General features: G+C 43.9%; 1 protein-coding gene across 1 annotated transcript in view; it reads right to left on the bottom strand.

The window, feature by feature from the left end:
- LOC121284615 (band 4.1-like protein 5) overlaps positions 1–14,854 on the bottom strand; it is a 111,093-nt gene that overhangs the window by 36,261 nt on the left and 59,978 nt on the right. The window contains exons 2-6 of the mRNA XM_041200128.1: positions 12,511–12,615; positions 9,496–9,538; positions 5,709–5,787; positions 3,285–3,329; positions 62–114 (exon numbers count right to left, since the gene is read on the bottom strand). Of these exons, the coding sequence (XP_041056062.1) occupies positions 62–114; positions 3,285–3,329; positions 5,709–5,787; positions 9,496–9,538; positions 12,511–12,615 (325 nt within the window). The remainder of the gene's footprint in view (positions 1–61; positions 115–3,284; positions 3,330–5,708; positions 5,788–9,495; positions 9,539–12,510; positions 12,616–14,854) is intronic.

Genomic DNA, 14,854 nt, shown 5'->3' with positions numbered 1-14,854 from the left:
CATCACTTTATATAAAAAAAAGGCACGTAAGGCAAGCAAAAATAATCAAACGAAGCCTCACCCTGAATGGCATAGGCTGACAGCTGGACCGATGTGTCAAAAGGGCATTCTAACCTAGATAGTTGAAAAAGGGAAAAAAGAGTTTATGTTACAATAGTACATCCAAAAATAGATTCCACTCAAGGCAACTTGTGCCATAGGGAGATGTGATGTGGACCTGTGCCCACAATTCACCATCCAATGTGATTCCAATCATTGCTTGGCCTTGAGGAAGGCCACAAGTGAAAGGTTAACTATTTTCCTACACAGAAGGTCAAGCTAACATGCAATGTGTTCATTTATGTTGCAGTGATCAAGGTAACACAAATAGGCCAGCAGGATTTAAGTGCAAACATGATGATTCCTAGTTAAGACTGAAGGTGTTCAAATACACTGGCTGAGGTTTTGAAGAATACTTTACTCCTGTTTTTAGTACATTTTCATAGCAACAATCAGTATAAAAGTCTATTAAATACTGAATAATTTTTGGAAGTATTTAAGCAGTATTTATAGGAATAAATGGTACCAGCGTATTGGTCTTGAACACAGACGCAAGAATATAGGAAATAGGAGCAGTAATCCATTTGGCTCCTCAAACCTGCTCCCCCATTCAGCAAGATCATGGATGATCAGATTGTGCCCTCAACTCCACTTTCCTGCCTGACTCCTATAACCCTAGGCTCCCCTTGATCATCAAAAATCTGTCTAACTCAGCCTTTAATATATTCAATGCCGCAGCCTCCACTGCTCTCAAACACAATTCCAAACACCAATAGCACTCAAAGAGATTCCTCAAGTCATCTTAAATGGGAGACCCCTTATTTTAAACTGTGCCCCTTAGTTCTAGATCTCCCCAATAGAGGAAACATCCTCTCAGCATCTGCCCCATCATACCCACCCCTTAGAATCCTTCATGTTTCAAGAAGATCACCTCTCATTCTTCTAAACTCCAATGAGTATAGGCCCAACCTGTTCAACCTTTCTTCATAAGACAAACCACTCATCCCAGGAATCAGCCTAGTTAACCTTCTGTTAACGATTTCCAATGCAAATATGTCCCTCCTTAAGGTGACAAAAGCTTCACACGGTTCTCTAGTTGTGGTCTCACCTATGCCCTGTATAGTTGCAACAAGACTTCTTTATTTTTACACTCCATTCCCCTTGTAATAAAGGCCAACATTCCATTTGGTCTTTCTAATTATTTGCTGTACTTGCATGGTAACTTCTTGTGATTCATGCACAAGGACACCCAGATCTCTCTGTACCACAGCATTCTGCATTTTCTATTCTTCCTGGTCAAGGCACAGCTCCAGAAGTTCATGCACAAGAGGAGAAATGTCATTAGGACTTGATCACTTTCTCTCCCAAGTCTTGGGTAAGTTACAATTCCTTCTTTATCGTTGGGCTAAAAACCCAGAACCTCCTACCTAACAGCATCGTGGAAGCACCATCACCACAAGACCTGCAAAAGTTCAAGGAGCAATCCTGCCACCATCTTACAGGGCAACTAGGGATGGGCAATAAATGCAGCCTTTGCAGTGTCACCCATGTCCTAAGAAAAACATTTTATGAAAAGTGCCGGTACACTCACCCTTTCTATTTAAAGGCATCTGTGATGTCAAATGAACAGGCAATATGTTCTTCAGATCAAGTTTTATTTTAATTCAAACATCAATGGCATTGTTGAAGGCCAGAGTGGTGTCAGTCAAAAATCACCAATTTCAGATGATGATGTACTATTTTTGAGCACTAGTGCTCCCAGTGTTAGGTAGGCAGGACTTAAAACTGGCTCCAACTCAGGCGCACAAGGGAGCCAAATGCAAACTCTTAAAAATGACAACCAGAAACATGAAGGCCCTGAAACTATGCCATGGGATACTGGCAGATGAATGCCTCATGATTCTGTTGAATGTGTTAAAAGCCTTTGACAGTTGATATCCTACGGCATAATTTCAGGGCCAAAGGATTTCCCCCACATGCAAAGCTGAAGCGTTGCCACCAGGGTGAAATTTAACAAAGAAGGGGCTCTCTGGTTTTTTTGACCTTCAGATATGGCAAGTGCACCTTTACTGTGGAAAGCAAATATGTAGATTTAGAAAGTGTAACCTCAACACATCAGTACACTGAAGCAGATGGCAGGTCAACAGCTCATGGCTGCCTGGCACAATGAGGGAAATACCCAACATTTTCAGGCATGTTCTAGAGGGACAGCCAATGAAACCTAAAGCATTTGAAAGAGATACAGTCCACTTCTGACCATCAAGCCGGGGAGCAGCAATGCCACAATCACAAAGTGATAAACCAAGAAGCACAGTTCATCAATGTGGGAGGTGAAAGACTATCCCTGAGCAGAGGACAGATAGCAGTTTACAGGCTCATCCACTTCTAGAAGGGGGAAGAAATACAATTTACTACACAGAAACAGCCATTCAGCCCAAATGGTCTGTGCCAATCCCACCCTACTTCATCTAACCCCTCAATGTGTCCGTATATTCCTTTCCCCTTAAATTCGTCTGCCCCACTTGCGAGATTCACAATTGAACCATTCTCTGGGTAATTTCTTCCAAATTCTTTGGTGGATTATATGAAGTGAAGACAATTTAAAGTCTTCCCTTCCTCACCCCTCCCTAAAGGCACTGACACACGCTTAAGTACAGTTCTATGGGTGCTGGCAACCTCTAATACCTTGCTCAGTGGCTGTTCCTCACCTACAGTCCTGACCAGGGGACATTGCATCACGGGAGTAATTACAGCTGAGCCTGCTCCTGTCCTGCTCACTCAAAGTTCATGTACACCTCATTTCCTGGCTTGGCCTAAATAGCCAAGTGGTTATGGTACTGGGCTTGTAACCACAAGATCAAGAGTTCAAATCTCACAATGGCAAACTATGAAACAATGTAACTTCATCTGAAAAACAAATAGAAACGTGTTTACTCGAAAGAGTTACACCTCATTTCCAGCAGATGTCATTGAACAGCAATCAAGAGCGGAGACTCCTGGCTGATTCCTCCTCCAGTACAGCAACACCAAAAGGTCTGTTGGTTAACTGGGATTTGAGCCCAAGGCATTTCTGGTTTGTGTGCCTCAGTCCCTCACCATTAAAAGGTGCAAGTATTCACTGAACTATCACTGACCCTGTGGAAATACGTCAAAGTCATGGCCTTTAACATCCAGCAGGAGATCAAACAGATCAAACTTGGTGCTTGCCTGACCTCTGGTACAAGGTAATACAAAACATTACTTACTTGCCACTCAGAATGTCCTGTTTCAGCTGTAATACAAACAAGTATCTGCAGAAAAACAAAGAATCAGTCAAAACATAAACCAAACCCGTTGAAAGGTATATTTTATATAATAAAAAAACAGTGAGTTTTGATCTGGAATGCACAGCCTGCTTGAGAACGGTGGAGTCAGATTCGATGGTAACTTTTAACAGGAAATTGGGTAAATACTTGCAGTCAGAAAATTGTAGGGCTACGGGAAAGAGAGAGTCGCGAATAGGACTAGTTGGATTATTCATTCAAAGAGCTGACACAGGCAGAGTAGGCTGAATGACCACCTTCTGCGCTGACTGCAAATGCAAGACAAATCAAAGGGCAGCAAGCACAAGCTACGACAAGCATTTAGGGAACAATTCAAAAAGCAACCTGCAAAAGGAGGTATCCCTACAAAATGAGCAAAAAGGCAAAAATATTTGCTCTCCGACAACCAGGGAGGATAAGAAAATCCCAGAAACCAGCTCAAACACAAAAGGTCTTTCCTGTTTCAATCAATGACATGGTGGCTTGGTCACGTGACTTCAGGCTGCTTTATCAAAGGTCGGCGTGTGACAGTTTTAATGCCACCCAGGGCACAGGAGCAGACAGAAAGGTCATGGAAACTGGCAATTCAAAACGGGCCAGGTCACCGCGGTGAATCAATCAATTTCATGGCTGCTTCTAATTACCTCAAGGACTGAAACCAGACCTGCTGGTTTTAAGACACTAAGCACACTGACTGTAAGTCATTACAGATATGATACTAGGCACTTTTTGTGGATAAAACAAATATGATCCAAGGGTCATTAGGCGATAGAAAAGTAGTAAAGGGATTATGAGTACAAAATTAAATTGTTATAAGGTAATTAGAGCAAGTTAGCCAACCACACAACCCCCCCACCCCACTGGATGAGTGTGATCACATTTATTTATTCTTCCCATATACAGTTTTCTTTTCCGCCCAGTGTTGTCCCCTCTTTTCCTGAAGATGTTGGCTTGTGCTGGTGTACAGTTCCACGAGCACCGGCAGCCTCTGACACCCAACCTTTGAACCTAGCAGGATGTCCTACCATCTGCAGCATCACAGATGAACCCCAATCTCATCCGAAGCTGACATCAACATGTGCTGACCTTTTAGCGGATAAGATCAAGAGCAAGGTTCCTGGATAATTTCACTCCAGACCCCCACCCAACCCCATCCCAACCCAGGAGAACTGAAGCCAATTGTAGGCACTCTATTGCTGTTCAAACAGTTCAACATACAAGGGAACTGAACCCAAGGGCTCCTTGGTCTGTAGGCCTCAGAGACACCTCAGTTAGCAAGACAGCTAAAGGGAGGATTGTTTTCATTTTAAGTCAAGACTGGATTCTGAGACAATGGTTGCCAATGCTTCCCATGTCCTTGATGACATTTTCCACTAGTGAATGAACGATTGCAATGTCAGTGGCTGATGCTTATTGGGGAAAAAAAATTGACATGGAATACCAGAAATGTTACTATTCAATTATCCCTTCCAGGTTTGTTGTTATTATCTAGATTTATGTTTGTTCTGTGCTGAGCCTTGGCAGGCCAACAGGTTCCAACACGTCCTCTTTTTACAAGGCGCTGAATTGTACCGAGCACTGAACATCCTTGTGCATGCATCATGGGGAACACCAGCTTCAGAATTAACACACCTCTGGCAACAACTCCTGGAGCCTTCAGGCATCCAAGTCCCTCAGTTCCACAAATATGCATTTCAAATAGGGCTTTTTTGCAAATGAGCGATAGATGCTGTAGCCTGTTGTGCACTGGCAGTGCTCCCATTATAGACTTTACCAGAGAATACACCAGTTACTGATCAGCATACAACAAGGATCATGCAGAATCTAAACAGATCGTGTCTGGGGAATCATAAGACCCTTGTTATTTGAAACAGACAAACTATGTTAGTCTCAGGTTCCCCCTGCTTTGTGCTCAATTAGTTGATCTCAGGCAGGTTGGCTGTTAGGTTATAATAATTAGCTAAGGTTGGAAGATTGAGTCGGGGCGGGGGGGGGGGGGGCGGTGGGAGGATGAATATCCAGGCTTTCTAGGGCTGATTACTACCCAGCCACTAGGAAAGTGGATATAAGAATCTGAGCAAATTTGCCATAGCCATGCTGCCAGATGCAGTATTAATACTTGCACAGCACTCATGCCAGAGGGTTAGACAGGAGTAATGACCACTTGGTGACCACTTCCACAGGCACTAGTTGACTTCTGAGCACCTCATCCAATAGAGTGTGCTTATACCGGGCAAAGGGGAAGGGAAGCAAGAATGATTTTTCTTTATTTCAAAAACTATGATCTCTGACATCACAAACCTGCAGGCCTTTAAGTGAGATACAATCTTTGAAGGCCAAATCAACAGAAACAAAATCCGTTCTCACCTTGTTAATTCTTCACGAAGATTATTAGGCTCAGAGGAATAAAACTTCACCCGCAAATGAAGACAGTACGGTGGGCCAACTGCAAAAGGGAATTTTTTTTAAAATACTCAATATATAAACCAGTCCAATAATGCTCTAAGTTTCCAGAATCTAATTCAATCCAAGAAAATACATGACCAGAGTAAACTTTCAAGCTAATTGCATTAATAGAGAACAGAACACAAGAACCAACATCCAGCAACCTGTTCCCTTCCGGACACCACAGGGCTGTGCTGCCACTTGTTTCCTCTAGTTTTATTAGCGCAACCCTGGCAGATTCAACTGAAGCAGTGCAAAGGTTTATGGAATTTAAAATCACAAGCGAGTCCCAAGCAAAATCCACTCATGCTCCCGTTTTCTGGAATCATTAATGCTGGATCCAAAATTACCCAGTCAGAAGCAGGCCCACCCTTAAAACTGATCTCACAGGGTTTTGGCCAATTGCACCTATTCAAGAAAGACCGTCAAATTGCACTCACTTTTCATTGGCGCAGAGATGCCACAGGCACCCACTACTCTGGCATTAATAAATTCAAATGAATTGAAATCGATCATTCTTGGAGGTCCTGTTGGCCTAATTCCCTGGCACTAATTGACGTTTGTTTGCTTATTTACACTATCACCTTGCACTGTTTCATGGATAATGCTACATTTGGGATTGTGTAAATGGGTTTGGGAGGTAACCTGCCCCAGTAACTTCAAAAATTGGAAGCAAATGCACAACTTTAATTGTGATGAGAGTCCAATTTCCCAGCTGAGCCTACAGCAGAAACTTGACCTCCACATATCTCCCAAGTGAACCCACACGCATCAGTCCTGTTGAGAGTATGGCATCTCCTTTTATTTAGATAAATACTGAGGGATGAGCTGCAGAGATAGGAGAGTGGACTGGGAGTGGAGATCAGTTATGATCTGGTTGACTGGTGGAGCAGGTTCAAGTGCCTGGCTCACGATTCTAACATTACTGCCTGACCTCCCTCAACCACTCACCATCCTCTCACTTGGAAATATATTGCCGATCCTTCACTGCTGCTGAATCAAAATCCTGGAATGCCCTTCCTAGCAGCACTGTAGGTACACCTACACCACATGGACTGCAGCGGTTCAAGAAGGCAGCTCACCACCACCTTCTCAAGGGCAACTAGGGATTGCCAATAAATGCTGGCCCAGTCAGTGAATCCCACATCCCGTAAATGAATAAAAAAAAGCCAGGTCAGTGCCTGTTGAAGGCAATGGAAGTCTCCCTACATTCCCCTGGGGTAATTGACTCCGTACATTGCAAATGCTGATTTGATGAAATAAGACAGCAGGAGGCCTATTATGGAACATAAACACAGGCATGGACCAGTTGGGCCAACTGGCCTGTTTCTGTGCTTTATATCCTGGATATTGTGAATGTTATCTGGGCAGTAACAGAGAACTAATCACCCATCCAATTTTGGATCAAAAACCAGCCAAGTTCTACGAAGAGTGGGAGACCCACAACAGGACATGGTCCAGGCAGTCCCACAGTTGCTCTAAAATGGATTCCATAATTGTGCTTATTTAGATCAGCTTGCAAGAAATCCAGCATCTAGAAGCCAGTTGCTGGTGTTCATAACTGAAGTCAGCCCTCCTCCGGTTAAGTTTTGTTAATTTTGTTGTCCCTTATCTTTTTCCATAACTATTCTAAACCTGGTGACAGTATTGCCCAAATACTCTCTCAATGAAACACACCACTTAACCAGAACTAGATCTAGTACAGCTTTCCTTCCTCATTGGACTGGAACACACTGATCAAGAAAGTTCTCTTCTATGCATTTAATTAATTCCCCCCTTCTTTGCCCTTTGCATCATTACTATCGCAGTGTATCTTAGGAAACTGAAGTCCACATTATCACTTCTCTGCAGTTCTTGCATCTTTCTGTAATTTGCCAGCAAATTTGCTCCTCTCTTCCCTTTCCACTATTTGATGCATTTTTGTACTGATCCAATAGCATAATAGCTCCTCTATTATTCCTTCACTCTAATCAAAGTGGCTCTGTCTTTGATCCTTCAACTACATCATCCCTCTCTAATGTTCTTTTGGTTCAATTGCCTCTACTTTCTTTACAACTTTTCTGAATACATTGTAGCCAAGATATTGAGCTTCCAAATCCTCCCCTTCTTTGAGCCTGGTCTCCTTTATTGGCACTAGATCTTTGTTCCATGCGGTGACTTGCACCTGTAGCTCACCAACCTTATTTACCATACTAGCCACTTTTGTATACACTCTCCAAATCCAGACATAGACTGCTTTACATTTGTCTACTGTCTGGTCCCTCTTTTTTTCTGAACTATCCTTTAGCATCATTTCCCCTCTAAGCCCTCTGTGAACTTTGTTTCTCCTCTCTGGTGTACCCCCCCACCACCACCCCACCCCCACGCAGCAGTACTACTTAACCTTCCTGCAAGGACATGGTCCCAGCTCTGTGGAAGTGCAACCCCTCCACCTTGAACTGGTCCTTCCTGTCCCAGAAATGGTCCCAATGCCCCAGGAATCGACACCCCTTGCTTCTGCACCAGTTCTCCAACCATGTGCTAACCTGTTATATCTACTATTCCTCATCCCAAAGCATGCAGAAGTTAAATATACATATTAGAACCTTAGAAAAGTTACAGCACAGAAGGAGGCCATTTGGCCCATCTCATCCATGCCAGCCCGAGGACACCCAGGTGCCCTTTCTAATCCCGCCTTCCTGCACCCGGCCCATAGCCCTGCAGCTTACAGCACTTAAGGTGCAGATCCAGGTACTTTTTAAAAGAGTTTAGAGTTTCTGCCTCCACCACCAACTTGGGCAGCGAATTCCAGACACCCACTATCGTCTGCGTAAAACAATTCTTCCTCCCTACACCTTCTGCCACTTATCTTGAATCTATGTCCCCTGGATCTAGAATTCTTATATATATTACTAGCATTGAGGTCCTAATTTTTAATCTTCCTTCCTAGTTCCTGAAAGTCCAACTGCTGAACAGCAAGTCTTTTTAACTTCTCATATCACTGATTCCCACATGAGCCACAACATCGGGCTCTTCCTCTTAGCCCAGCTCCCCACCCTGCCTCAAAATGTTCTGAGCCCCTCGGTGATGTCCCTTACTCCGCCCTCAGGGGGGCACACCCATGTGGGGCACATGTTGACATTTGCACCAATGCTTCTCTATCCTCCCGTAATCATGAATTTCCCCCATGACCACTGCATTTCTACCACTTTCCCGTGCCCCTCGTGAAGTCATTTGCCCCGCATTGCCGTGGATGTGCTCTGGACTGCGCTTCCCCAAGGTATTCGTTGCTGAAAACCGGTTTGAGGTTGCTGCTACCCCCGAGGATTCCTGCACTGCCTGCCTCTTCCTACACTGCTGTATGACCATCCCGAGTGCTATTCCCTTGATCTCTCTGTGGCTGCGGGGTGCACGTCTTTGGGAAATGTGCTCCCAAAGAACCTTGAGCCTCCCGCCTGCCTGGCAGTGGCTTCAGCCGCTTCTCGGCTTCGAGTCCGAACAGCTGGAGCCAATTTCTGTGCGTGGCATCATCCAGCACACATGCAGCAAAGTGGAATTCCCATCCCTGGAATTCTCTGGAAGTTCCTTACTCTAGACTCCCTCACCAGAGGAAAGTGTTTCTCGCTATTTGCCCCCTCAAATCCTGCATCAGCTTATTATTGTGGTTCACATTTTGCAGATCCTACATCAAGAGACTGAAATATTTCGAATGGTTTCAAACACAACTTACTTTTCACCTGCTTCTTGATGCTCTTGGTGTTGTCCAACCAGTGCTGCAACATAAAAATACAGACATACATTACATTCAGGCAGGGCAGACAGACCACATAAAAAAAAAATGGGCAACTGTTCTTCGTGCCCTGGTTTAAACCAATGTCATTGAAGGCTGTTAGTGGCCTTGGACCACACTCGTCCAGCTTTGTCGCATGAATAAAGAGGTGAACCAGTTCAGTGCGTTTACACCACATTACGAAACAGGCACAATGATGTGCTGAACCTGATTGCGGAGTTTTAGGTGAGATAGCCATCAGGGCAAGTCATACCTAATCAAGAGAACGAGTAAAAGTGGAACCAAGTGGGAGGCAGTGAGAGCTTACATCTAATATAGTGTTGTCAACTGCATGAAAGTCAGGGACACTGCAAGCATCATAAAGGCTCCTTCAGGCAAGTCAGTGACCTCAGTCCACCCAAGGTCATCGACCTGAAACGTTAACTCAGTTTTTCTCTGTCCATGGGTGCTGTCTGGGCTGCTGAGCATTTGCACATTTTCTGTTTTTATTTCAGCTTTCCAGCACCTGCGGTATTTTTGCATTTGCCTTGCAAAATGGTTTTGTGGTTCAGACAAAGGGCAGGAAGCTGGAAGTGGCTGGCTTGTCTTTGTTTCAGCTTTTCAAGTCATTTGCCTGCTCAAGGGCAGCAGCTTTTAGGAAAAAAAGAGAGCTTAAAATAAAGTGGGTCTGAATAGGCACAAAATAAAAATATTTCCAATCCGTCGATGGAAGTGATAATTGGGGTGGGTTCTGTAAGGGCAGGAAAATCCCCCTCTGCCAATTTACCTCCTAAAATGGTGGTAAAACTTACCCCCAGTGAATGCCAGAATGAGATACAGCTCAACCTGGGAGGGAAGGTGTTAAAGGACTCTGCACATAATGTTAAAGAGGGCAGGAGACTTAAAAAGCGTTTGTAAAGATTAGTCATTCATAAAAAGACTGACAGATTTTCTTCCTAAAACCATTTATTTACTCTGTTTTAATTCTCAGGCCTTGACTGAGGAAGAGCAATGAAACCAGGCAGGCTACTAAACTATCCATTTCCTTCCCAACCTTTCTATTCTGTTGTACAGGGATAGCCCCTCAGGTTGCTTTGAAGTGCCATAGCTGAAAATGAAAATACATCAGTGTGTTGCTCCAAGCACCCTCAGACAATAATAAAACACTGACTGACCTTTTGATAGCGTGTGGCTACCTTTGAGGAATGAAGATGAACCCACATAATTCGGCATTCTCAAACTGAAGCAAACATCATAAAATAAAATCAAATTCTGAAGGGTCTCACTAACTAATAAAAATGCAATCAATTCATTCTCAAAAGGTCACATCAGCCAGACTGGAGTAATGTTGTTCAATTCACCCAATGTCAAGAGAGCAATTTAAATTAGAAGTGAATTCTACCTTTGGGTTATATAACAATAAATATAACAACAATATATAATAACCTGTGTCCAGTAGGGAGGGGTGTTCTATGACTAGACTTGGCCCTTGGCACTTTTGCTTCCCTCCCCACCAACCAATCATGGGCCTGTTTTCTTTCAGCTCCTCCACATTCCAGTGCTGGACATTTAAAAGTTCTTAGCCAAGGAACCCCATACGCATTTTGTTTAGAGAGCCACTGAAAGCTCAAATCTCAACCTTCTTACATGAAACAGCTCTCTGCAATATCCAGGCAAAATATGTAGCAGATATCTAAACAGCCTTATCACCCCTGGGTCGAAAGTTAAAATGGTTACTTAGAAAAGTTGCATTTACTTAAAAAAAAATGTTTTGCTTCATAGAGCATAACATTGAAAGGTTTACACGCAGCAAGAACACAGGAACTATACGTCAATAAAACCTGGCTTGAAAGCATTCACTTAAAGCCTTCAAAGCTCAAATTCATGGGTCCAATTAAAAGAGGAAAAAGCAGGAATGCAGGCAAAAATGGGCTTTAGTCTTTCGTCACATCTCTGCTTACTAAACAGCTGCTAGGAGATATACAAAGCTAAAATAGCATCCCCTTTAGGAGAAATTGCGGGGTGGAACCATTTGTCAAATCGCAAACTGGCACTGGATGGTGGTGCATCGTCTGCCAGATCTTCACAATTAAGAGGCCATCTCTGGAAGTGCCACCCGATTGAGAAAGGAGGGTGGGTTCCTGAGGCTGAAGGCACAATCTGCTTTGGAAGGACAGCAGCCCCACCAGCAGAGGTAGGCCCTGCCACTGTAGGGGGCGAAACATGAGGGTGCTTCCATCTTGCCTCCTCTAAGGAAGTCTCTATTTTTAAAAAAATAAACAAACCATAACTACCAGGCCACCCGTGGGAGAGGAATCCCCTTCACTAGATGGCCTACAACCATCAGCTGTCGCACACTGATGCCTGTTGCTCTGGGGGTGGTGGGGTGCTGGTGGTGGGGAGGATTAGGCGGATAGAGGGATTAAGTACAGTGAGACATCATGGGCTTGCCAACCTGCCATCAGCAAGCTGTCTCTCCAGGCACCTGCCGGGCTTTGGCCTCAGAGGAGGGCCTGTTTCAGGTGGCTACCCCACGCTGCTAGTGGACAGGGTAGCAATTGCCGATGCTGACCCGTCCCTGGCAAGATTGCCCAGGATGGACCCAAAACCCTCACTTCAGAATTTCCTCCCAGTCCTGTCTCCGCAGGGCAGGGAAGAGAGAGAGAGAGAGAGAGAACTGGATTAACCAATCCCAGCCTTTCTCCAGAGAGGAAGAATATCACCCCCACACATTCAGTAACACATTACTACAAAGGTACTATGAAGAATGGGATTATCTAAAAAAAAAAAAATTTGGGGCAATTTGACAGTTTATTCCTGGAAGGTAGAGAAATGAATCTGAGATTCCATTACACAGAATTCTAAAACAGGTAGATCACAAAGCGCAGGCCTATGACAGTTATCCCTCCAAACGCTGTACATCTATTGAGACAGGCAAGTTCCTTAAGCATCTATCGGATGAAGAGGCCATCTTACCGCTACTTGAGCAGAATCCATGAACCGAAGGCCAAAGTAATCTTTTTCAATGATGTCGAGATGGTACATGATTTGCTCAAAGAGCTCCTGGCCCTTCGCTTTTTTCTAAAAGAAAAGAAAAAAAACAAGAAAAAAACAAGAAAAAACAAGAGAATGTTCAGCAACTCAGTTTTAAATCTTCTAAAGTTCAAAAGGAACGCTTGTTTTCAAACATTCAAATCTGTTTATTTCACTGACCAAAGTTAAGACAAAAAGATCAATAAATATCACTGATTTTTCAATGATGAAAATTCACCTTTTTTGTTTTAAAAAAAAGGACAACACAACATAACCCCGATTTTCCCAATTCTCATTACCCATGAGAATTACCAGGGAGTAAAGTGGCCTACAAAACAGAGCCTCACCTAGAAAGGGGACAAAAGGTTTGAAAAGAAGCCAATGCAAGAATAGCCTTAAATAACAGGTTCTTTCACACAAAAGCATGGCCATTCAGCCCATCTCCCCCTGCCCGCCCACTCCAGAGAGTGTGTTCCATGCCATTCAATCTGAACATGGCCAATCAGTATCTCAATCTCCATTTGCCTGCCTTTGGGCCACACCCCTGGATACCCTTACCCAATAAAAATCCATCAACATCAGTTTTGAAAACTTTAATTGACCCAGAGTCCACAAGATCGCAGGAGCAGCAAGTTCCAGGAAAAGTATTTTCCGACTTCACTCATAAATGATCTAGCTCTAAAGACAAGATTACGTCTGATTTTATTCCATAGGTTAAATGATAGATGAAGGGAAAGCTAGAGATTAAAAACAAAATGCTGAGAAGACTCAGCAAGTCAGGCAGCATCTGTAGGAAGAGAAACAGAGTTAATACTTCAGCTTTCATCAGAAATATTCTAATAAAAGGTCATTGACCTGAAATGTTAACTCAATTTCTCTCTCCACAGATTCTGCCTGACCTGCTGACTTTTCAACATTCACAGGATTTTGCTGTCATTTAAAATTATATTCACTCTGGTATAAAATACTAAGTTATTCAAGGAAGTATATTTAACTTCCACCCATTAACCACGTTCAGGAAATGGTAGGAGTGAGATTTAGGGTCTAAAGAAAGAGATTGCTCACAAAATTCATTTAACCGTCGGGAGCAGCGTTCCTTTTTGAGAATGAGAAACACCAAGGCCCGAACTTTGCGCTCGTCGGGCGGGAAGATGTCTCCCCGACCACAATTGGCCTCCAGCCGCGATTTCACGCTGGCCGGTCAATTAATGGCTAGCCAGCATGAAACAGGCCAGGAGAAAGGCTCAGCACTGCCGGTGGGGACGGGAGGAGGGCGAGCGCTGATGTCACCACGGATGCTGGTGAGCACTTCCAATAAGCTCCCAGAAGGCAGACAGCTGCCTCAGGGAGCTGCAAGCCTCCAAATAATGAAAGAAAGCACAAAAATGCTGCAAAAAAAATGTCCATCCAACACAACCATAGCTCATTTAAAAAAAAAGTCCCCAGATATTCCTTTTCGTTTTAAACCCTAAAGGAGTTTTCATGCCACCCTTGGATGAGGTTTCATCAAAAATCGCAAATCCCGCCTGGCCGATTGGCCCATCCGTCAATGGTGAGGTTGGACCGGCCACGAAAAATTCCTTACAATCGGGCTGTTCATGAGCTTAATTGCCCACTTAATTGTCGGCGGGCGCCCTTCCGACTTTTGCGTGCACCCGCCAAGTGAAATGTCGCATGAGTACACAATGATGATGTCGGGATGCTCACCCGATGTCATCTTGTGCGATTTTATGCCCGCTCAGGTCGGGCGTGCACCTGAAATCTGGCCCAAAAATCAGTAGTGTCCTGAAACCAAAAAACATGATGCTCGGTCTAAATGAGTAAAAGCTGAGAGATCGAAGATTTATGTAAACCTCCGAGTTGGGGCCAATTCTTAATTCTACAATGCATATCCAAAATAATCCATTAGCTCAGGAGTGCCCAGCCTGCACCCTGTAACACGCTGCTGCCAAACTGGTTTGTGAACCCAGGCAACCCTCTAACCGAGCATCTTCCTGTTGCATTTATTCCAGCACAGTCTTTCAATACCTTCTTCCTATTCCTTTCTCCCTCATGTATGTATCTAGCTTCCCCTTAAAAGCTTCACTTCAATCACTCCATACGAGAGCGAGCTCCACATTCTAACTATTCTCTGGGTAAGTGAATTCTCTTCCAACTTCCCTGTTGGATTTATTAGTGACTATCCCATTTTATAAGAGCTTTTATAATTTCTATCATACTGGTTCTGAACACACAAGGCCTGCTGTCTCCATCCTTTGAACAGCCACTCACTGCATATTACTCAAGG

The sequence above is a fragment of the Carcharodon carcharias genome, chromosome 12 (genome assembly GCF_017639515.1).
Source record: "Carcharodon carcharias isolate sCarCar2 chromosome 12, sCarCar2.pri, whole genome shotgun sequence".
Taxonomy (NCBI): Eukaryota; Metazoa; Chordata; class Chondrichthyes; order Lamniformes; family Lamnidae; genus Carcharodon; species Carcharodon carcharias.
The sequence above is the reverse complement of the archived record's forward strand: the minus strand, read 5'-3'. Positions and strand labels throughout refer to the sequence as shown.